This window comes from Oncorhynchus kisutch, unplaced genomic scaffold (genome assembly GCF_002021735.2).
Source record: "Oncorhynchus kisutch isolate 150728-3 unplaced genomic scaffold, Okis_V2 scaffold1125, whole genome shotgun sequence".
Classification (NCBI taxonomy): domain Eukaryota; kingdom Metazoa; phylum Chordata; class Actinopteri; order Salmoniformes; family Salmonidae; genus Oncorhynchus; species Oncorhynchus kisutch.
In genome coordinates this window covers 29,894-52,500 of record NW_022263070.1, presented here as the reverse complement: position 1 = coordinate 52,500, position 22,607 = coordinate 29,894, and the positions used below count along the sequence as shown (strand labels likewise).

The following is a 22,607-nucleotide window of genomic DNA, read 5'->3' as shown; positions in this document are numbered from 1 at the left end:
CTCTCTCTCTCGTCTCTCTAGGTGATCTATGAATTACCAACGACCAATCAGTGGTGCTTTGACATTCAGTGGTGTCCCAGGAACCCAGCGCTGCTGTCGGCGGCCTCGTTTGACGGCTGGATCAGTGTGTACAGCGTGATGGGAGGAAGCCTGGAGGCCCAGCAGCAGAGCAGGGCTGATCAGGTAGAGAGCCTCCATCTGTCTTACAGCTCTATCTGTGACCCATGTCTGTTTACTGTCTAAAGGAAACCACCCACAATCCAGTGTTGCCACTGGGAGTCGTTCTGGATAAAAATGTCTGCTAAATGCTAAAACGTCAAAGGCTCCCTATTTCCTATGTAGTGCACTTCTTCTGACCAGGGGACAAAAGTAGTGCACTATTTATGGAATCGATATGATTGTAGTAACATTTTGGCGTAGTCAGGTGTCTATCCTGGTATGGTTGTAGACCTCATTTGGGCGGAAGCGTAGCCTAGTGGTTAGAGTGTTGGACTAGTAACTGAAAGGTTGCAAGTTCGAATCCCCGAACAAATCTGTACAAATCTGTCGTTCTGCCCCTGAACAAGGCAGTTAACCCACTGTTCCTAGACCAGTTAACCCACTGTTCCTAGACCAGTTAACCCACTGTTCCTAGACCAGTTAACCCACTGTTCCTAGACCAGTTAACCCACTGTTCCTAGACCAGGTAACCCACTTCCTAGACCAGCTAACCCACTGTTCCCAGACCAGTTAACCCACTGTTCCCAGACCAGTTAACCCACTGTTCCCAGACCAGTTAACCCACTGTTCCCAGACCAGTTAACCCACTGTTCCCAGACCAGTTAACCCACTGTTCCTAGGCCGTCATTGAAAATAAGAATTTGTTCTTAACTGACTTGCCTGGGTAAATAAAGGTAAAAATATAATAATAATTTAAATACCTCTGCTCATTTATCTTTCCTTTTATATAATATTTAGATTGGAATGCAGTCTTTGTGTGGTACTTTCCCACAGATCTCCTCGTCCTTTGACACTATGGATCCGTTTGGGACAGGCCAGGTGCTGCCCCCTCTGCAAGTTCCCCAACCCACCCCTCAGACCACCCTCGTCGCTCCGCTGAAGAAGCCCCCCAAGTGGGTTCGTAGGCCCGTAGGAGCCTCATTCGCTGTAAGTGCAATGTACTTGACCTTTTTTTAATACACACTTTTTTTGTATTTCAGAAGGTAAATAACATCAGTGAATGCCTATTGTGAGGAACCCCAATATGTTTAAGCAGTAAGGCATGACAACCCGTGGATTATGGTGGAAACATGCGGTTAAAGTCTATTCTTAGGCATGACAACCCGTGGATAATGGTGGAAAACACACGGTTAAAGTCTATTCTTAGGCATGACAACCCGTGGATTATGGTGGAAACACACGGTTAAAGTCTATTCTTAGGCATGACAACCTGTGGATTATGGTGGAAACATGCGGTTAAAGTCTATTCTTAGGCATGACAACCTGCGGATTATGGTGGAAACATGCGGTTAAAGTCTATTCTTAGGAATGACGTAAAGTGCTACTCTTTGGTCACGCTCTACTCTTAAAGGGACAATAAGTGCTTATGACAAGTCTTACAATGTATTATAACTGCATCATAGTAATAGTACCCCCCCCATCCTCTTCTCCTTGTAGTTTGGTGGGAAGCTGATCACCTTTGAGAGTCCTAAGGCTCCAGTCCAGAGCCCACAGCCCGTCCCTGTCCCCAGGCAGGTGTTTGTGAGCCAGGTCACCACGGAAACAGAGCTCCTTCAACGTTCCAGAGAGCTGCAGGCTGCTCTGCAATCTGGATCCTTGTCAGACTACTGCCAGGCCAAGATCCACAAGGCCCCCACAGACTCTGAACAGGACATATGGAGGTTTCTCCTGGTAGGTGTTATCACACTGCACAGTGGCACGAAAGGTTCATTTTAAAGGAATAATGGACGATTTTGGCAATTAAGCAACTTTTCTACATACCCCAGGGTCAAACAATGTAACATTATAGAGACAGTGTGACATTTTTGTCATTTAATCCCTTTTCTACTCACCCAGAGTCATATGATCTCATGGATACCATTTTTTGCCTCTGCATGTGGTTTTGAAGGTAGTTTCGGAAGCCATTGCTAACTAGCGTTAGCACAATGACTGGAAGTCTCCTGGAACTGTTAGCATGCTAAAATTAGTATCCATGAATTGATCTGACCCTCGTTAAGTAGAAAAGTTGCTTCATTGCCAAAATGTTTTTAAAAAAGTCCAGTTATCTGTGACATCTGTGTCCCTGTCTGTCCTTCTGACTGGACAGTAGTAGGACTCACAGAACACCTATGGAGATGGCGCATTTCCATGAACAGTAGGCTTCTCTGTACAATGTATTTGGATAGAAAGGCACTCAGGAGCCAAGACCGACATATGATGAACACCAAGTTCTGCAAGTGTTGTTTAGGTTTCTAATGTTGTCCACCTCCTGATGTTTGCAGGTCAACTTTGAAGATGAAGCCCGGGTCAAATTCCTGAGACTTTTGGGTTTCAGCAAAGAGGATTTAGAGAGGAAGATATCCACCTGCTTGGGGAAGAACCTGCAGCCTAACGGACATGGAGTGGATGCCAACGATCTGGCTGAGAAGATACAGCTGCTCTCTACTCAGGTCAGTCCAGGAACAAACCTCTTCATAGCCCATTCTCTTTTATAGTAGTCCTACTTCTCGTCTAGACTGCAGTTCTTCCACCGTCCACTAGAGGGCAGTGACTAGTTTCCGAAGTGATATGTGGTCTCTGTTCATAACAACATGAATCCTGTCACCTTTTTTATATTATTATCACCACCAACCTTCCATAAAAGTACGTTGTCCTCGTTTCGTTTCCAGAGGTCAGAAGAATCCGGGGATGAGGTTGACTCCACCAAGACTCCGGGTTCATCCTCGCCCTCTGACTTTTTCAGTCAGATCCCACCACAACCACAAGACAAGGAGAAGAAGATCAGCTTCCCGATCCCTGTCTCAGCAGGTACTGCTAGTCTTCTGTTCAGTATCCCAGCAGTAGGATGTAACTTCAGCTCTCTCTTCCTGTGAAATCTAAACAGTACGGACTGGTTTCCCGGACACATAACAAATAGAATGTTCAACGTAAAACCTTCTTTTTTTGTCTTAATATGAATCTGTTGTCCTGGTAACTGGCCCTTTTGTATGACTGTAACTCTCCCGTATCTCATTCAGTTGCTTTATGCTCCTGTTGTATTAGATGCAGATGGTCTGATCAGCCAGGCTCTGCTGGTGGGAAACTTTGAGGGAGCGGTGGATCTGTGTCTGAACGAGGGGCGCTACGCTGAGGCCATCCTGCTGGCGATCAGTGGAGGACAGGAGCTACTGCAGAAGACCCAGCAGACATACCTGGACGAGCAGAGGAACAGCATCTCTATGGTAAGACAAGGGGGACCAGCATCTCTATGGTAAGACGGGGGGGGACATACCTGGACGAGCAGAGGAACAGCATCTCTATGGTAAGACGGGGGGGGGGGGGGGACATACCTGGACGAGCAGAGGAACAGCATCTCTATGGTAAGACAGGGGACATACCTGGACGAGCAGAGGAACAGCATCTCTATGGTAAGACAGGGGGGACCAGCATCTCTATGGTAAGACAGGGGGGACCAGCATCTCTATGGTAAGACAGGGGGGACCAGCATCTCTATGGTAAGACAGGGGGGACCAGCATCTCTATGGTAAGACAGGGGGGACCAGCATCTCTATGGTAAGACAGGGGGACATTTGGGACTTACCCTCACGGCTATTTTGATTTATATCATATTTGTATGACTTGATTACTAGCTAGCAAAGTTAGTTTAGTTCAGAATATAGTTATTTTATATCAACAGTGCAAAATAATCTGATTTTACTGAGTCCGCATGAATACATACAACCTGGTTAAGTTTACTATCGACCGTCCTCAGCTGATCTCATCCGTGGTGACCCAGAACTGGGGAGACATCGTGCAGAGCTGTGCCTTGGAGAACTGGAAGGAGGCTCTCGCTGCTCTCCTAACCTACGCTCACCCCAAAGAGTTTGCTCATCTGTGTGGTAAGAACAAGATGTTGAGGATCGTAAACAAAGGCATCAGTAAACCCCGGCTTGCTTTTACCTTGAGTTCAGCACTTATTTCTGCAAGTCACTAGAAATCTATTTCAGAAAAGAGACCTGATTGTACCTGATGGTCTCTTCTACTTCCTGTTCCTAACCCCTCCCTCCCTTTCTCCTGGTAGGACTATAACTGATCTCTCTGCTGTGTAGCTCTTCTGCTTCCTGTTCCTAACCCCTCCCTCCCTTTCTCCTAGTAGGACTATAACTGATCTCTGTTACATCTTCTATCTAACCTCTCCTCCTCTCTCTCCCTCTCCTCCTTGCTCTCCCACCCTCTCCTGGTACTGTAGAGACCCTGGGGTCGCGTCTGGAGGGGGAGAGGACAGAGAAACGCTGTCTGCAGGCATGTCTCTGTTACATTTGCTCTGGGAACATTGAGAAACTAGTGGAATGCTGGGCCCTGCAGAGGGACTGCTCATCTCCCCTGGTTTTAGAGGTAAGAAATCTTTTATTTTATTTTATATCTATCTATATATTTATCCTTCATTTAACCATGGAAGTCACTTTTCCAAGTGAACCCAAGCGTTATGATGATGTGATGTGATAACTGGCCACAGATACCATCTGTATTGACGTGGTAGTAACCAGGTGGTAACATTATGTCGTCTGTGTGATTGACCTCCAGGACTTGGTAGAGAAGATGATGGTTCTGCGTAAGTCTGTGGAGCGTCTGAGGAACAGCGAGGTGGCTGTACAGAGTCCTATCCTGGCTGACAAGCTGACTCACTACGCTGGTCTCCTAGCTTCACAAGGCAGCCTGGCTACAGCCCTGTCCTACCTGCCAGACACCTCAGACCAGGTAAACACAACCTCCCACTCCTCTTCAGATACCTTATCAACCAGGACGTGTTTTAAACATGTCCTCGTGTTTCAAAGACACTGTGTTTTCTCTCTCCTGGATCGTGTTCAGACCTGCAGTTTAATATGTAAGTTGTGCTTCGTTGATCTTGCCTGGTGAAAGAGAACTTAATGTTGTTGTCGTCCAGAAAGTTTTTTTTTTTCCTACCATCTGTTACTCCAGAGGGCTGTACTGCAGAGCAGGATCAATGAGTTAGCCAGCTTACTTTGATAAACAACCAGAAATTACTACACATTTTCTGGTTCATTAACAAAGCTAAACATCCATGTGTTCTTGGCTGTTGAGTCAATAAAACCATGCCTAAAATATTATGATTTATTATTATTATTATTATTGTGGTTTTTTTGATAAGCTTGAAATGGGCAAGTTAGCCTGCTAACTCCCTGGTTTATAGTTTACCCCCTCAGGCAGGCTGACGCATCAAACTGTTTGGTTTCCAGTACTATTTATAACTGTGTTGTTCTGTGGTGTTTGTCTTCCTGCAGGCTTGCATCATGATGATGAGAGACCGGCTGTTCCACGCCCAGGGAGAGGGAGGAGCTGCAGGGGGGCAACAGCCCCCACCGTTCCCTTACAACAGAGTCAGGGTGACTGGGGGCGACCCTGCCCCTGCTCAGGCCCTTGCTGCCCCCGTCCAAGCACAACCACCAACACAGACACCGGTATTTAGGAATGAATGCATTTTATTTGACACTTTTGCCTCAGCTTTGAGAATGCAACAATAAACACACACAAAAATGATTGAGGATTATAAAACACAAAGTAAACAGATCTATTTCCATTGATTTATACATCGATGAATCTAATCTCCACTTGAAGATATCATAGCAGTTGCTAGAGTTCATGTTGTGAAACATCAGCTTGGTATATTGTTATTCTCTCGTGTGTGTTTCTGTGGCTGCGTTCCAGTCTACTGTTGAAGTAGTTCACTATAAAGGGAATAAGGCACCGGCTGTGTGTAAATGATGTTCCTCTCCAGGGGCCCTACCAGCCTCCTCTTCCTGTGATGTCAGTGGGTGGCCAGCCTCCTCCTCCTGTGATGTCAGTGGTTGGCCAGCCTCCTATGACGACAGTCTTCACTCCTCAAGCTGCTGCTCTCTCCAGAGGGCCACCTCCTCCTTCCTATGGCGGTCTGCCACCCTCCTCCCCTGCTCCTCCACCTAGTGGGCTGCCACGTACAGGACTACGGCCAGCCTACCCTCAACATCCTGCCACTGCCCCAGGTAGGCACTCTCCCTCCGTCCAGGGCCGTGTTCAGCAGGTGTTCCAGGGTCGTGTTCAGCAGGTGTTCCAGGGTCGTGTTCAGCAGGTGTTCCAGGGTCGTGTTCAGCAGGTGTTCCAGGGTCGTGTTCAGCAGGTGTTCCAGGGTCGTGTTCAGCAGGTGTTCCAGGGTCGTGTTCAGCAGGTGTTCCAGGGCCGTGTTCAGCAGGTGTTCCAGGGCCGTGTTCAGCAGGTGTTCTGTCTGGAACTGACCCTGTGTGTAGTATGCTTACTGACTTCATCTTGTTGTTTTCTATCCTGTGTTTTTGTTCTACCGTGTTATTTTTAGTGCTACATTTGATATTGATTGTTGGGTTTTGAGCTTGTAAGAAAGGCATTTCACTGTATCAAATCAAATGTATTTATATAGCCCTTTGTACATCAGCTGATATCTCAAAGTGCTGTACAGAAACCCAACCTAAAACCCCAAACAGCAAACAATGCAGGTGTAGAAGCACTGTACTTGTGTATGTGACATAGAAATATATTATGTAGAACAAACACGTTTCAATCTGAACGTAATATACAAGCTGTGCCCTGCTGAACCAGGTACTACTCTGTCACCTGCCAGACACTACTCCAGACTGGTCTTGATGTAACATGTCTGTCTCCTGTCTGCTCAGGGTTCTCTCCACTCCAGCCATTCCAGCCACAACAGCATCCCATGTCTGCAGGACTAGGTGGCCCCGGCCTCTCTGCCTTCCCTCCAGGACCTGCTATGCCAGGCTCCAGCCTATCTGGACCCCCCCTGCCTCCGTTCTCTGCCCCTGGCGGCCTCCCCACCATGCCCAGCCCAGGGCCACCTCCGTCAGGCTTCACCCCCACCTCGCTCCCTTCAGGCCCCATGCCACCCAGCTACCAGCAGCCTGGGGCCCCTGTCGGCATGTACCCACCAGGGGGGTCTCACCTCCACAGCCAGGGCCCACCTGCAGGTCCCCCTTCTGGGCCGTACCCACCCCTGGGACCTGGGTACCCACAAGGAGGTCCTGGAGCCCCGGCCGTCAAGTCCTTCTCTGCTCCGTCGGTTGCTCCTCCTCCTACAGGTACTGACCATGATGCAATTCATGTGTTGCGTCCCAAATGCCATCCTATGCCTGGTATAGTGCACTACTGTTGACCTGGGATCGTACGGTCAGTAGGACCCTACTGTTGACCTGGGATCGTACTGTCAGTAGGACCCTACTGTTGACCTGGGATCGTACGGTCAGTAGGACCCTACTGTTGACCTGGGATCGTACGGTCAGTAGGACCCTACTGTTGACCTGGGATCGTACGGTCAGTAGGACCCTACTGTTGACCTGGGATCGTACGGTCAGTAGGACCCTACTGTTGACCTGGGATCGTACGGTCAGTAGGACCCTACTGTTGACCTGGGATCGTACGGTCAGTAGGACCCTACTGTTGACCTGGGATCGTACGGTCAGTAGGACCCTACTGTTGACCTGGGATCGTACGGTCAGTAGGACCCTACTGTTGACCTGGGCTCGTACCGTCAGTAGGACCCTACCGTTGACCTGGGATCGTACCGTCAGTAGGACCCTACCGTTGACCGGGGATCGTACCGTCAGTAGGACCCTACCGTTGACCTGGGATCGTACCGTCGGTAGGACCCTACCGTTGACCTGGGATCGTACCGTCGGTAGGACCCTACTGTTGACTTGGGATCGTACCGTCGGTAGGACCCTACTGTTGACCGGGGATCGTACCGTCGGTAGGACCCTACTGTTGACCGGGGATCGTACCGTCGGTAGGACCCTACTGTTGACCGGGGATCGTACCGTCGGTAGGACCCTACTGTTGACCGGGGATCGTACCGTCGGTAGGACCCTACTGTTGACCGGGGATCGTACCGTCGGTAGGACCCTACTGTTGACCGGGGATCGTACCGTCGGTAGGACCCTACTGTTGACCGGGGATCGTACCGTCGGTAGGACCCTACTGTTGACCGGGGATCGTACTATAAAGGGAATGGGGTGTAATTTGGGACACAGGCCTGTAACACCACTGTTTATCTGTTATGATAGTTATCTTTAATCATATCTTTATTCATTTATGCTTAAACAAGAATCCACCATTCCTTCTTTAACACTTGTCTCTTTTATAAATACTAAATCATGTGTAGTGAGATTGGAGACGTGAATAACGTTAATTTATAAATGCTTCTGATTGAGCTGTCCCCCTTGTTTAACTTTCAGGGTACTTCCCTTGGCTGAGTACTCCCCTTGTTGACGATGATGAAGGTGACAGTGAGAGTGACAGACAGGGATAGGTTTGGATGTGGTGGGATAAGACTGTTAATGCAGACAGGGATAGGTTTGGATGTGGTGGGATAAGACTGTTAATGCAGACAGGGATAGGTTTGGATGTGGTGGGATAAGACTGTTAATGCAGACAGGTTTATGGTGGGATAAGACTAATGCAGACAGGGTTATGGTGGGATAAGACTGTTAATGCAGACAGGGATAGGTTTAGATATGGTGGGATAAGACTAATGCAGACAGGGTTATGGTGGGATAAGACTGTTAATGCAGACAGGGGTATATGGTGGGATAAGACTGTTGATGCAGACAGGGATAGGCTTGGATATGGTGTGATAAGACTTAATACAGACAGGGCTAGGTTTAGATATGGTGGGATAAGACAGGGCTAGGTTTAGATGTGGTGGGATAAGACAGGGCTAGGTTTAGATGTGGTGGGATAAGACAGGGCTAGGTTTAGATGTGGTGGGATAAGACAGGGCTAGGTTTAGATGTGGTGGGATAAGACAGGGCTAGGTTTAGATGTGGTGGGATAAGACAGGGCTAGGTTTAGATGTGGTGGGATAAGACAGGGCTAGGTTTAGATGTGGTGGGATAAGACTGGGCTAGGTTTAGATGTGGTGGGATAAGACTGGGCTAGGTTTAGATGTGGTGGGATAAGACTGGGCTAGGTTTAGATGTGGTGGGATAAGACTGGGCTAGGTTTAGATATGGTGGGATAAGACTGTGTTAATGCAGACATGTAGAAAGGTGTTTGCTTGTGCCGTCACATGATTTTACAGGAACGTGTTGAGCCGGTCTTTGATTTATAACAAACAATGTAACGATGTAGTGAAATAATCCATGCTAAATCACTGGTGTTGGTGATTTACATTTACTAATTTAATACCGAAATATCTGTTTTAAGTTTATATTTGAGTACTAAAAAATGTAAATTTACCACAGTATTAGGCTATGCCAAGTAGTGAAGATAATGCAACAACAATAATGTGTTATTGTCAGTCAGTGTGTCCAATCTAACTGCACTGTGATGCTGCCTGGCCGTGGCCTGCTGTCTGTTGAAGTGACCTGCTGCCTGGCCGTGGCCTGCTGTCTGTTGAAGTGACCTGTTTGTTGCTACTCAAGTGGAAATACCTGTTTTGTTTTTCAGAGTTGAAAGTGATTTTTAAGACTAATTTATCCTCCTAAGAGATTGAGAAATAACCCTGCTCAACTTAATGTTCCAGAACTTTCCATGGATCTCCAGGGCTCTTGGCTTTGGCTGTTGTCTGGATTCTTAAAAAGCATCAGGTATCTTGTGGCTGACTATTCATCTTTCACTATCTATAGGACAAGATGGCTGGAATGACCCACCAGCAGTACGAGGGGGTTCTAGGAAGAAAAAGGTATCTCCTCTGGATAAATGACCTTCATACCGGATTCCCCATCCTCTCTGATAACATGGACTAGCTCAGACTGGAGAAATGTGGACCAGTTCCAATTTGTCCAACCCAGTCCAGGACCAGTAGACCATCTTGGAAATGTTAATAGCTACAATCTTAGTTGTATGTAAACCAGTAATCAGTGAATCTATGTTCTCCAGATGTTGTAGACGGTCTTGGCTATTTCAGTATCACGTGTTTAAACATGCAGTAAGATCTTAGCTTCACTGAATACTGGTTAACATACAGCTATGTTCTCCAGATGTTGTAGACGGTCTTGGCTATTTCAGTATCACGTGTTTAAACATGCAGTAAGATCTTAGCTTCACTGAATACTGGTTAACATACAGCTATGTTCTCCAGATGTTGTAGACGGTCTTGGCTATTTCAGTATCACGTATTTAAACATGCAGTAAGATGTTAGCTGTATGTTAACCAGTATAAGGTGAAGCTTTTATGTCTGTAATAAACCTGCTAGTGTGTGAATCTGTGTTCTGTCCACGTCTCAGGTTGTCCCAGACAACTACACCCCTCCGGCTCCCATCACCGCCCCTGTTATGGGGGGTTTCCCCATGGAGGGCCATCATCATCAGCCCCAAGGACAGCAGGGCCACGACCCCAGCCACACGCAGCAGTTCCCCCCAGGGGCCCCTCAGGAGCCCAACGTACAGGTCCGTGACAACCTCGTCTGTGTTTCTCCATGCCAGTTCTGGAGCCAGAATACAGTGGGATTTCTGGTAGCATGAGACTAGTGCCAACCTAACCCAGTACCATTTACTTTCTTATTAAAGGCCTGGCAGCCTGACCTCTAACCCCTAAAGTCGGGATGCCATTTACTTTCTTATTAAAGGCCTGGCAGCCTGACCTCTAACCCCTAAAGTCGGGATGCCATTTACTTTCTTATTAAAGGCCTGGCAGCCTGACCTCTAACCCCTAAAGTCAGGCTACCATTTACTTTCTTATTAAAGGCCTGGCAGCCTGACCTCTAACCCCTAAAGTCAGGCTACCATTTACTTTCTTATTAAAGGCCTGGCAGCCTGACCTCTAACCCCTAAAGTCAGGCTACCATTTACTTTCTTATTAAAGGCCTGGCAGGCCGACCTCTAACCCCTAAAGTCAGGCTACCATTTACTTTCTTATTAAAGGCCTGGCAGCCTGACCTCTAACCCCTAAAGTCAGGCTACCATTTACTTTCTTATTAAAGGCCTGGCAGCCTGACCTCTAACCCCTAAATTCAGGCTACCATTTACTTTCTTATTAAAGGCCTGCCAGGCCGACCTCTAACACCTAAAGTCAGGCTACCAGTTACTTATAGGTAGTCAGATCTCTAACCCCTAAAGTCAGGCTACCAGTTAGTTATAGGCAGGCCGACCTCTAACCCCTGTGTGTCCCTTCAGCTCCTCCAGGCGCTGCCGGCTGAGAGGGTGGAGCAGAGAGAGATCCCTACAGAGCACATGGTCCTCAAGCAGACCTTCGACAGCCTGGTTCAACGCTGCCAGCTAGCCGCACAAGACCCAGTAAGTCTTTACACAAGACGGCAGTATCGGCTCTTGTGATTCAAAAGACAGAATTTCTACCCGCCTATCTGCATAAGACACACAGAGCCATTCTGAAGGTGCTGCTGTTCGAGTCTGACGTCCTAATATTCAATATATTTATTTATTTTCCTCAGCAAACAAAAAGGAAACTTGAGGATGCATCGAAACGCCTTGGGTACCTGTATGACAAGCTGAGAGAGCAAACGGTGAGAACACAGAGCAGATACTCTACCACAGGGCCCCAGCCTTAGAGGTCACAAATCTGCTGTTTCAAAACACACACCTTCAAAAAAAAAATCATCTGTGTTTTTTAAAACATTTCACCTGCGTTTTTTATATTGAAAGTCGGCTGTTTTTTTTTGTTTTTTGCTACAATAAAGTGATCAGGGACATGTAGCTATAGTTTTCCTTCACAGAAAATACATTAGTGCAACACGTTCTGGCAGAAAATAGCTTCGTTTTCATCAGATGACAACAGAAGTGGAACGCCATTTGCCTGGCAGCCACACAAGTAAATGAGTTTACAATTTAAAAGCACTGTCTTTTTTTTTTTCAAAAACGATGCATGGCCATCATATATTTCTGTTTAGCATAGAGACAATGTAGCCAGCTACATTTCCCAATGTTTTGCTTGAAGTTAATCTGGTATTTTACCAGAGAAAAGTTGGCTACACGGAAAAGTAGCTACACATCAGTCAGAACGCTATCTGCTGATAGAATGATGGAGAACAGTAGCTACACATCAGTCAGAGTGCTGTCTGCTGATAGAATGGAGAACAGTAGCTACACATCAGTCAGAGTGCTATCTGCTGATAGAATGATGGAGAACAGTAGCTACACATCAGTCAGAGTGCTGTCTGCTGATAGAATGATGGAGAACAGTAGCTACACATCAGTCAGAGCGCTATCTGCTGATAGACTGCCGTTCCTGAAGTCTCATCCGAGTGGAGAAGTGCAACTGAAGCACAAAATTAGTCTGATGCAGAGCAGAAATTACAATAACAAGCATTTTAGATTTGCTGTACAAAACACAGCAAGATATTTCTTTTTTTCTACAATTCTGTATTAACGCGACTCCTGTACCATGATTTAGTTCTCATTTTAATCCAGTCAAGTTATTCCACTACATAACAGGCCCAGTCATGGTGCTCCACTCCATAACAGACCCAGTCATGGTGCTCCACTACATAACAGACCCAGTCATGGTGTGCTCCACTCCATAACAGACCCAGTCATGGTGCTCCACTCCATAACAGACCCAGTCATGGTGCTCCACTCCATAACAGACCCAGTCATGGTGCTCCACTCCATAACAGACCCAGTCATGGTGCTCCACTACATAACAGGCCCAGTCATGGTGCTCCACTCCATAACAGACCCAGTCATGGTGCTCCACTCCATAACAGACCCAGTCATGGTGCTCCACTACATAACAGACCCAGTCCTGGTGCTCCACTCCATAACAGACCCAGTCATGGTGCTCCACTACATAACAGGCCCAGTCATGGTGCTCCACTCCATAACATACCCAGTCATGGTGCTCCACTACATAACAGACCCAGTCATGGTGCTCCACTCCATAACAGACCCAGTCATGGTGCTCCACTCCATAACATACCCAGTCATGGTGCTCCACTACATAACAGACCCAGTCATGGTGCTCCACTCCATAACAGACCCAGTCATGGTGCTCCACTCCATAACAGACCCAGTCATGGTGCTCCACTCCATAACAGACCCAGTCATGGTGCTCCACTCCATAACAGACCCAGTCATGGTGCTCCACTCCATAACAGACCCAGTCATGGTGCTCCACTACATAACAGACCCAGTCATGTTGCTCCACTACATAACAGACCCAGTCATGGTGTTCCACTCCATAACAGACCCAGTCATGGTGTTCCACTCCATAACAGACCCAGTCATGGTGCTCCACTCCATAACAGACCCAGTCATGTTGCTCCACTACATAACAGACCCAGTCATGGTGCTCCACTACATTACAGACCCAAAGGAAATGTGTACATGCCTATAGTAACTTTAAATTCTCCCCTCATCCTGTAGCTGTCTAACAACATCCTGGGGGGTTTACATGAGATCAGCCGCTGTGTGGCGGGCCAGAACTACCAGCGTGGCCTAGAGGTCCACACTGCTGTGGTCACCAGCAGCAACTTCAGCGAGATCCAAGCCTTCATGCCCATCCTCAAAGTGGTCATGACCATCGCCAACAAGCTGGGCGTCTGACCACTGATCCCACACCAAGGCAGGCTTCTAGAATAAACCTGATTTCCTATAATGCTCTACTTTTGACCAGACCCTATGGGCTCTTTACGGGCCCCGTGGGCCCTATGATTTATGAGGGCCCCGAGGGGTCTATGAGGGGCCCCCGAGGGCTCTTGTCAAAAGTAGTGCTCTATATAGGGAGTAGAGTGCCATTTGGAACACTCAAAAACACACCAAGATAAAAACAGCCTTCAGTGTTATCATATGGATGGATCACAATGTTATAGATTACATATTTATTTCTTTTTCAGCTGTTGAAATGTGCTTTGATAAAGAGAACATGATTGCAGATGTGTGGTTTTCGCTTGACTAAAGCCGACTCATTGAAAAGGTTTCAGACTTGGCTGATGACGAGAGGTTCTCTCTGAGAAGACGAGTCACTGTGGTGGTTATCAACAGCAAAACACCCAATAGTATTAAAGAAGTTGAGTCCTTTTAGCTTTTCGATGGGAAGATACCGGATGTTAAATATTAAAGAGGTGGGGGTTACTGGTGTGGGAGGATTGTGAGATAGTTGAGGATTTTAATGTCATATGTTTGAGAGTGGAGAAAGATACGCAAATGTCTCTGAACAATGTGGGCTTGGATTCTCTGGCTGTCAGTAGTTCTTAACATGGTAACACATCCAACTAAGGGAAGACTTTGGAGAGCGAGGTTGTTTTTGTCCACCTTCCTACCTCATCTTTCCTTAACAAACCACACAACGTCCAGCTGATTTTTACAATAGTTAGGAAGAGTGAATGAGTTATATACACTTTTGTAATGCATACTGTACCACAGCGCTGAAATTGTTACTTTTTTCACTGACAGACCAGTGTGTTCTAGAGACCAGTGTGCTCTAGAGACCAGTGTGCTCTAGAGACCAGTGTGCTCTAGAGACCAGTGTGCTCTAGAGACCAGTGTGCTCTAGAGACCAGTGTGCTCTACAGACCAGTGTGCCATCTCTTACTTTGTTTTACATTTTCAGGCCAAAGCACTGCAACGACTAGCTCTGATCCAGGGTGTTATGTGCAGCTTGTTGACTCAGAGCTGTGTCAGAGCCTGCACATTACACCCTGGTCCAGAGCTATGCAACAACAGAATGTCATTGGATGATTCTTGTGGAGTTGCTGGATGTTTTTATAGTCAGTCCGCGTTAGTCACTATAGAGCGGCCCGCTGCTGTCTGCTAGCTTGTGTGATTGAGATACTGTATGAGAACTGTGTGTGTCCTGGTTGTTGGCTTCGCCCCCTGTTTATAGTGTGCTGGCTTCTGTTGTGTATAAACTGTAATGAGCACACCAATGTAAACAGCTTCGACGTGGTTACACTTGACATTTCATGCTGATTGAAGAACGTGGCAGTTATCGACTGAAATATGAATTATGGCAAAGAAACCCATGAATAAATCTCTTGAAATATTTTTGTGAATTGTAAGTGGTGCGTAAGCTACACTCCCCCTATTTTTTTTTTGTCAAGGTTGACGATTTCCCTGTTTAATAATTAATTCATATTTCCCCATTTTTAATCATGAATTAGTAATTCCCTGTGTTTAATAAGGAATTAGCAATTACCCCTGTTTTAATAAGGAATTAGACACTTCTTATGTGACCTGTTGCATCCTATATTTAGTTTCTAATTGTGCGTAGCCATAGAAACGACCTTCCCACGCCACCTTGTTCTTTTTCAGGAGGGGGGGGGGGTTTGTGCACACCAAAGCTAATCCATTCTAGTGTTTTGTTCTCATTGGGAGTGGTCTATGCTTACGTATGTACTTAATATTAGTCGAGATCTAATGTGCTAAATCAAATGTTTGAGAGCTGGAGCAGTGGAAATGTGTTCTCTAGAGTGATGAATCACGCTTCACCATCTGGCAGTCCGACAAACGCATCTGAGTTTGGCGGATGCCAGGAGTACGCTACCTGTCCTACTGCATAGTGCCAACTGTAAAGTTTGGTGGAGGAGGTATAATAGTCTGGGGCTGTTTTTCATGGTTCGGGCTAGGCCCCTTAGTTCCAGTGAAGGGAAATCTTAATGCTACAGCATACAATGACATTCTAGACAATTCTGTGCTTCCAACTTTGTGGCAACAGTTTGGGGAAGGCCCTTTCCTGTTTCTGCATGATAACAAAGCCCCTATGCACAAAGCGAGGTCCATACAGAAATCGTTTGTCGAGATCGGTGTGGAGGAACTTGATTGGCCTGCACAGAGCCCTGACCTCAACTCCATCAAACACCTTTGAGAAAAATTGGAACGCCGACTGGGTGCCAGGCCTATTCGCCCAACATCAGTGTCAGACCTCACTAATGCTTTTGTGGCTGAATGGAAGCATGTCCCCGTATTAATATTCCAACATCTAGTGGAAAGCCTTCCCAAAAGAGTGGATGCTGTTATAGCTGCAGCGTTCCAACATCTAGTGGAAAGCCTTCCCAGACGAGTGGAGGCTGTTATAGCAGCAAAGGAGGGACCTACTCCATATTAATGCCCATTATTTTGGAATGAGATGTTCAACAAGTGAGTGTCCACATACTTTTGGTCATGTAATTTACTATCTGATGTGCTATGTTACACCCTGTTGTGTATTGGTTTAGTTCTGTACTATAGGTTGGTTGAAGAGATGTCAGTCAGTTAAACAGGTTGGCCAGAGAGAGCAAACAGAGAACATCATGTGGCAACAGAAGGCATTGAAGTACCTCACCCAGTGCTCATTATTTGTTGCACAAATCCATTGATGCTTACATTGCCATCCTTTGCTGTATATATTTTTGTTTTGAAATAAATAAATAATTCAGACTTGTATAAATAAGGAAGTGTCAATGTTTAATGCAGAAAGTGTATAAAGGGATTTATGATTGTGTAAGGTTGATTCCTCAGCAGAGTAGGCTGATGTACATGTGGGCCTACAGGAGAGAAGGCGAATGAATGAATGGCACGAGAGACTTAATAACAGCAGGTCAGGCTGAACTGAGTGGTGAGTATGGAGCAGACCAACAGCATGGAACCAACCAGTGTGGAACCAGGCAGTGTGGATCCGCTTGTAGTGTGAACTTAACATAAGGAATATATTTTTTTCTTTAAAAAATAAAATCCCCAAAATTGACCTGAGGACAATGGAAATGCCCGTAGTTGCAAAATCACCCAATTACGAGGCCGTGATACTACGAATGTTCTGCCTTGTCATGTTGTGTCTTGCCAGGTAGGTGGCGCCAAAACTCAGCTATAGCCATACAACAAAGCTGGAGGTTTTAAGGTGGGAACACGTCACCCCACTATCAAAGATTTCTATAACTAACCCAAGATATACCAGAGCCTGTCCTTTCCAATGAGAGCAAATTAATCATAGTGGGCAGAACAAGGAAGGAGGTGGGCAGAGCCAAGCACGAGCTAGTGAGATCCTATTGGCGTGTTCTAGAGTTTATTTGCATATTTCTGTTAAGGGAACGCCTACTCTGACGTGTACGTGTACAATATCAAAATTCGCCCTTGCACTCCTTTTAAACAACGCAATTTTTAAAACATTTGGCAAAGCGTAAAATCAACAAAACATCTACTATGTTTGTTACAGACTCTAGATTTGGAAACAGAAAACCGTATGGAGATCAAATGTTTCATCGATGAGAAAATGTGCAGATTGTAGGCCAAAATCCATCTGGCTCCATCTTCTCCCACAGCCGGCTATTGGGGTTTCCTCTTATCACCATATTTGGTAGTGAGTGGAAACTCCAACCGGTTTCTTCACATTTATACAGCCAATGAGCTCATATAGGAATGACCGTAATTTATAGGTTGAATTCTTTTTTCATTTACTTCAGACGTGATGCCTTGCTAAGGTTTTCACTCACTTTGAAAGCATGTCGTAGGATTGGTCAGAGGGGAACACATGTTGAATAACTGCATGCTGATTGGTTGTGTTGAATCAGACGACGTAAGCTGTTGTGCGGGTGATTTTACCAGGTGAACCGCCCTAGTGCCATTATGACCTAAAGTAACCTCTTCTTGACAAGGTGACTTAACCATAACCTCCATCAAACACAATGCATATGTAATTATCCTACATTCACCAATGGGAAATGAACACAGTCTTATTGTGTTGGTGGGGTGTGTCAGAGTCATATGGGATATATCCCAAATGGCTCCATATTCCCTATATAGTGCACTACTTTTGAAAAGAGGGCCCTGGTCAAGTTAAGCACTATCTTGGCAATAGAGTGCCATTTGGGGAGCAGGTTATATCTACATTCATAGTCCTACCCAGACATGATTCCTAGAGCTCTAGCCAGCTTTGAATTTTAGGGAAACCCTCCACTTGCAATTTACTGAGAGCTTTGGCCTCAAAGACAAAGATGGCACAGCCATGGATCTGTTAAGTAATCAAGTAAAAATGTATTTGCGGCGAATACAACAGGTGTAGGTAGACCTTACCGTGAAATGCTGAATACAACAGGTGTATGTAGACCTTACCGTGAAATGCTGAATACAACAGGTGTAGGTAGACCTTACCGTGAAATGCTGAATACAACAGGTGTAGGTAGACCTTACCGTGAAATGCTTACTTACAAGCCCTTAGCAGCTAGCCCAGTGGTTAGAGCATTGTGTTAGTAACCAAAAGGTTGCTGTATCAAATCCCTGAGCTGATGTCACGGTGTTTAACACGGTGTCTGATCCCCTGTAGGCCGTTGTGCCTTTGATCAAGGCACTTAACCTCCACAATGTAGACCTGCACTCTTAGTCGCATGTTGTCAACATGTGGTCAACCCTCCATCTGGAGAGCTTCTGGGTGTTCAGGCTTGACTTTTGATCTATCCCTGAAACACCCAAGTCTGCTTATCAAGGTCCTGTTGAGTAGCTGATGTTTAGGCTACAATGTGGTTAGAGCAGGGCTGGAACAACAAGTCTGCACACCCAGTAGCTATCCTGCAGTGGTGAAAAGTACTTACTTTAAATACTTTAAAGTACTACTTAAGTAAAAAATACTTTAAAGTACTACTTAAGTAAAAAATACTTTAAAGTACTACTTAAGTAAAAAATACTTTAAAGTACTACTTAAGTAAAAAATACTTTAAAGTACTACTTAAGTAAAAAATACTTTAAAGTACTACTTAAGTAAAAAATACTTTAAAGTACTACTTAAGTTGTTTATTGGGCTACTTTATTATTTATTATTTTTTAACAACTTTGACTTTTACTTCACAAAATTCCTAATGTACTTTTTACTCCATACATATTCCCTGACACCCAAAAGTACTCATTACATTTTAAATGCTTAGCAGGACAGAAAATGGTCCAATTTGCACACTTATCAAGAGAACATCCCTGGTCCTCCCTACTGCCTCTGATCTGGTGGACTCACTAAACAGAGAACATCCCTGGTCGTCCCTACTGCCTCTGATCTGGTGGACTCACTAAACAGAGAACATCCCTGGTCGTCCCTACTGCCTCTGATCTGGTGGACTCACTAAACAGAGAACATCCCTGGTCCTCCCTACAGCCTCTGATCTGGAGGACTCACTAAACAGACAACATCCCTGGTCGTCCCTACTACCTCTGATCTGGTGGACTCACTAAACAGAGAACATCCCTGGTCATCCTTACTGCCTCTGATCTGGAGGACTCACTAAACAGAGAACATCCCTGGTCACCCCTACAGCCTCTGATCTGGTGGACTCACTAAACAGAGAACATCCCTGGTCCTCCCTACAGCCTCTGATCTGGTGGACTCACTAAACAGAGAACATCCCTGGTCACCCCTACAGCCTCTGATCTGGTGGACTCACTAAACAGAGAACATCCCTGGTCACCCCTACAGCCTCTGACCTGGTGGACTCACTAAACAGAGAACATCCCTGGTCACCCCTACAGCCTCTGACCTGGTGGACTCACTAAACAGAGAACATCCCTGGTCACCCCTACAGCCTCTGACCTGGTGGACTCACTAAACAGAGAACATCCCTGGTCACCCCTACAGCCTCTGATCTGGAGGACTCACTAAACAGAGAACATCCCTGGTCACCCCTACAGCCTCTGATCTGGAGGACTCACTAAACAGAGAACATCCCTGGTCATCCCTACAGCCTCTGATCTGGTGGACTCACTAAACAGAGAACATCCCTGGTCACCCCTACAGCCTCTGATCTGGAGGACTCACTAAACAGAGAACATCCCTGGTCATCCCTACAGCCTCTGATCTGGTGGACTCACTAAACAGAGAACATCCCTGGTCACCCCTACAGCCTCTGATCTGGTGGACTCACTAAACAGAGAACATCCCTGGTCGTCCCTACTGCCTCTGATCTGGTGGACTCACTAAACAGAGAACATCCCTGGTCGTCCCTACTGCCTCTGATCTGGTGGACTCACTAAACAGAGAACATCCCTGGTCGTCCCTACTGCCTCTGATCTGGTGGACTCACTAAACAGAGAACATCCCTGGTCCTCCCTACAGCCTCTGATCTGGAGGACTCACTAAACAGACAACATCCCTGGTCGTCCCTACTACCTCTGATCTGGTGGACTCACTAAACAGAGAACATCCCTGGTCATCCTTACTGCCTCTGATCTGGAGGACTCACTAAACAGAGAACATCCCTGGTCACCCCTACAGCCTCTGATCTGGTGGACTCACTAAACAGAGAACATCCCTGGTCCTCCCTACAGCCTCTGATCTGGTGGACTCACTAAACAGAGAACATCCCTGGTCACCCCTACAGCCTCTGATCTGGTGGACTCACTAAACAGAGAACATCCCTGGTCACCCCTACAGCCTCTGACCTGGTGGACTCACTAAACAGAGAACATCCCTGGTCACCCCTACAGCCTCTGACCTGGTGGACTCACTAAACAGAGAACATCCCTGGTCACCCCTACAGCCTCTGACCTGGTGGACTCACTAAACAGAGAACATCCCTGGTCACCCCTACAGCCTCTGATCTGGAGGACTCACTAAACAGAGAACATCCCTGGTCACCCCTACAGCCTCTGATCTGGAGGACTCACTAAACAGAGAACATCCCTGGTCATCCCTACAGCCTCTGATCTGGTGGACTCACTAAACAGAGAACATCCCTGGTCACCCCTACAGCCTCTGATCTGGAGGACTCACTAAACAGAGAACATCCCTGGTCATCCCTACAGCCTCTGATCTGGTGGACTCACTAAACAGAGAACATCCCTGGTCACCCCTACAGCCTCTGATCTGGTGGACTCACTAAACAGAGAACATCCCTGGTCACCCCTACAGCCTCTGACCTGGTGGACTCACTAAACAGAGAACATCCCTGGTCACCCCTACAGCCTCTGATCTGGAGGACTCACTAAACAGAGAACATCCCTGGTCACCCCTACAGCCTCTGATCTGGAGGACTCACTAAACAGAGAACATCCCTGGTCATCCCTACAGCCTCTGATCTGGTGGACTCACTAAACAGAGAACATCCCTGGTCCTCCCTACAGCCTCTGATCTGGTGGACTCACTAAACAGAGACCATCCCTGGTCATCCCTACAGCCTCTGATCTGGTGGACTCACTAAACAGAGAACATCCCTGGTCATCCCTACAGCCTCTGATCTGGTGGACTCACTAAACACAAATGCTTTGTTTTAAATGATGTCTGAGTGTTGGCGTGTGACCCTGGCTGTATATAAGGAATTTATATAAGGAATTTTGTATTATTGGTACTTTTACTTTTGATACTTAAGTATATTTTAGCAATTACATTCACTTTTGATAGTTAAGTATATTTAAGAATACGTTTAGACTTTTACTCAAGTAGTATTTTACTGGGTAACTTTCACTTTTACTCAAGTAGTATTTTACTGGGTAACTTTCACTTTTACTCAAGTAGTATTTTACTGGGTAACTTTCACTTTTACTCAAGTAGTATTTTACTGGGTAACTTTCACTTTTACTCAAGTAGTATTTTACTGGGTAACTTTCACTTTTACTCAAGTAGTATTTTACTGGGTAACTTTCACTTTTACTCAAGTAGTATTTTACTGGGTAACTTTCACTTTTACTCAAGTAGTATTTTACTGGGTAACTTTCACTTTTACTCAAGAAGTATTTTACTGGGTAACTTTCACTTTTACTCAAGTAGTATTTTACTGGGTAACTTTCACTTTTACTTGAGTCATTTTCTTTTACGGTATCTTTACTCCAGTATGAGAATTGAATACTTTTTTCACCACTGTTATCCTGGAGGATGGTTGCCACCCTTGATATAATATATTGCAGATGGATATATTGATCAGGTGGATAAGGTAGGATACTTCAAAGCAAGGTATCTAAAGCCTTGTTCCTGCAGGCTTTAATGCTCAAATCAGTTTTGTTTTTCAAATCCGTTTTGGACTACTGACTGTTCAAACAGCGTGGCCAAATCGGATTTGGACTACTGACTGTCCAAACAGCGTGGCCAAATCTGTTTTGGACTACTGACTGTCCAAACAGCGTGGCCAAATCGGATTTGTGTGTGTTCAGACAGCAGTCATTTGCAGACAAGGCTACCCTAGTCGTCATAGTAACAACAGGTGTATGCCATAGGGGTGTAGGCTGATTAGTGGTGGTGCTTGTGCTTCCTATCACTCAGACGTTATGTAGCAAGCTAAGATTATGCAAATAAATAGGATTTGAGTCACTTCAAACTGCCAATGTGAACACGGCTTAACTGTTTATATATAAGGCTCAAATATTCATATTTCAGGAGATATCTATCCACAGCACAGGAGGCCGCTGAGGGGAGAACAGTACATAATAATGACAGGAACGGAGGAATGGAATGGCATCAAACACCTGGAAACTATGGAAACCAGGTGTTTGATACCATTCCATTGATTCCACTCCAGTCATTACCATGAGCCTGTTCTCCCCAGTTGGGGTAC

General features: G+C 46.0%; 1 protein-coding gene across 4 annotated transcripts in view; it reads left to right on the top strand.

Annotated features, from left to right (window-relative positions):
• The window catches only part of LOC109878102 (protein transport protein Sec31A), a 22,665-nt gene extending 6,132 nt beyond the window's left edge, over positions 1-16,533 (top strand). For 2 of the 4 annotated variants that reach the window (XM_031817705.1, XM_031817704.1), the window contains 18 exons: positions 22-183; positions 994-1,146; positions 1,657-1,890; positions 2,481-2,648; positions 2,868-3,006; positions 3,241-3,419; positions 3,950-4,076; positions 4,427-4,572; positions 4,762-4,935; positions 5,481-5,657; positions 5,975-6,218; positions 6,879-7,298; positions 8,451-8,495; positions 9,843-9,898; positions 10,444-10,605; positions 11,332-11,451; positions 11,607-11,678; positions 13,537-16,533. In XM_031817705.1, coding sequence (XP_031673565.1) covers positions 22-183; positions 994-1,146; positions 1,657-1,890; positions 2,481-2,648; positions 2,868-3,006; positions 3,241-3,419; positions 3,950-4,076; positions 4,427-4,572; positions 4,762-4,935; positions 5,481-5,657; positions 5,975-6,218; positions 6,879-7,298; positions 8,451-8,495; positions 9,843-9,898; positions 10,444-10,605; positions 11,332-11,451; positions 11,607-11,678; positions 13,537-13,716 — 2,958 coding nt within the window. In that variant the 3' untranslated portion in view covers positions 13,717-16,533. The remainder of the gene's footprint in view (positions 1-21; positions 184-993; positions 1,147-1,656; positions 1,891-2,480; positions 2,649-2,867; positions 3,007-3,240; positions 3,420-3,949; positions 4,077-4,426; positions 4,573-4,761; positions 4,936-5,480; positions 5,658-5,974; positions 6,219-6,878; positions 7,299-8,450; positions 8,496-9,842; positions 9,899-10,443; positions 10,606-11,331; positions 11,452-11,606; positions 11,679-13,536) is intronic. The other 2 variants (XM_031817707.1, XM_031817706.1) reach the window with 1 other exon arrangement.
• Positions 16,534-22,607: the final 6,074 nt, after the last annotated feature.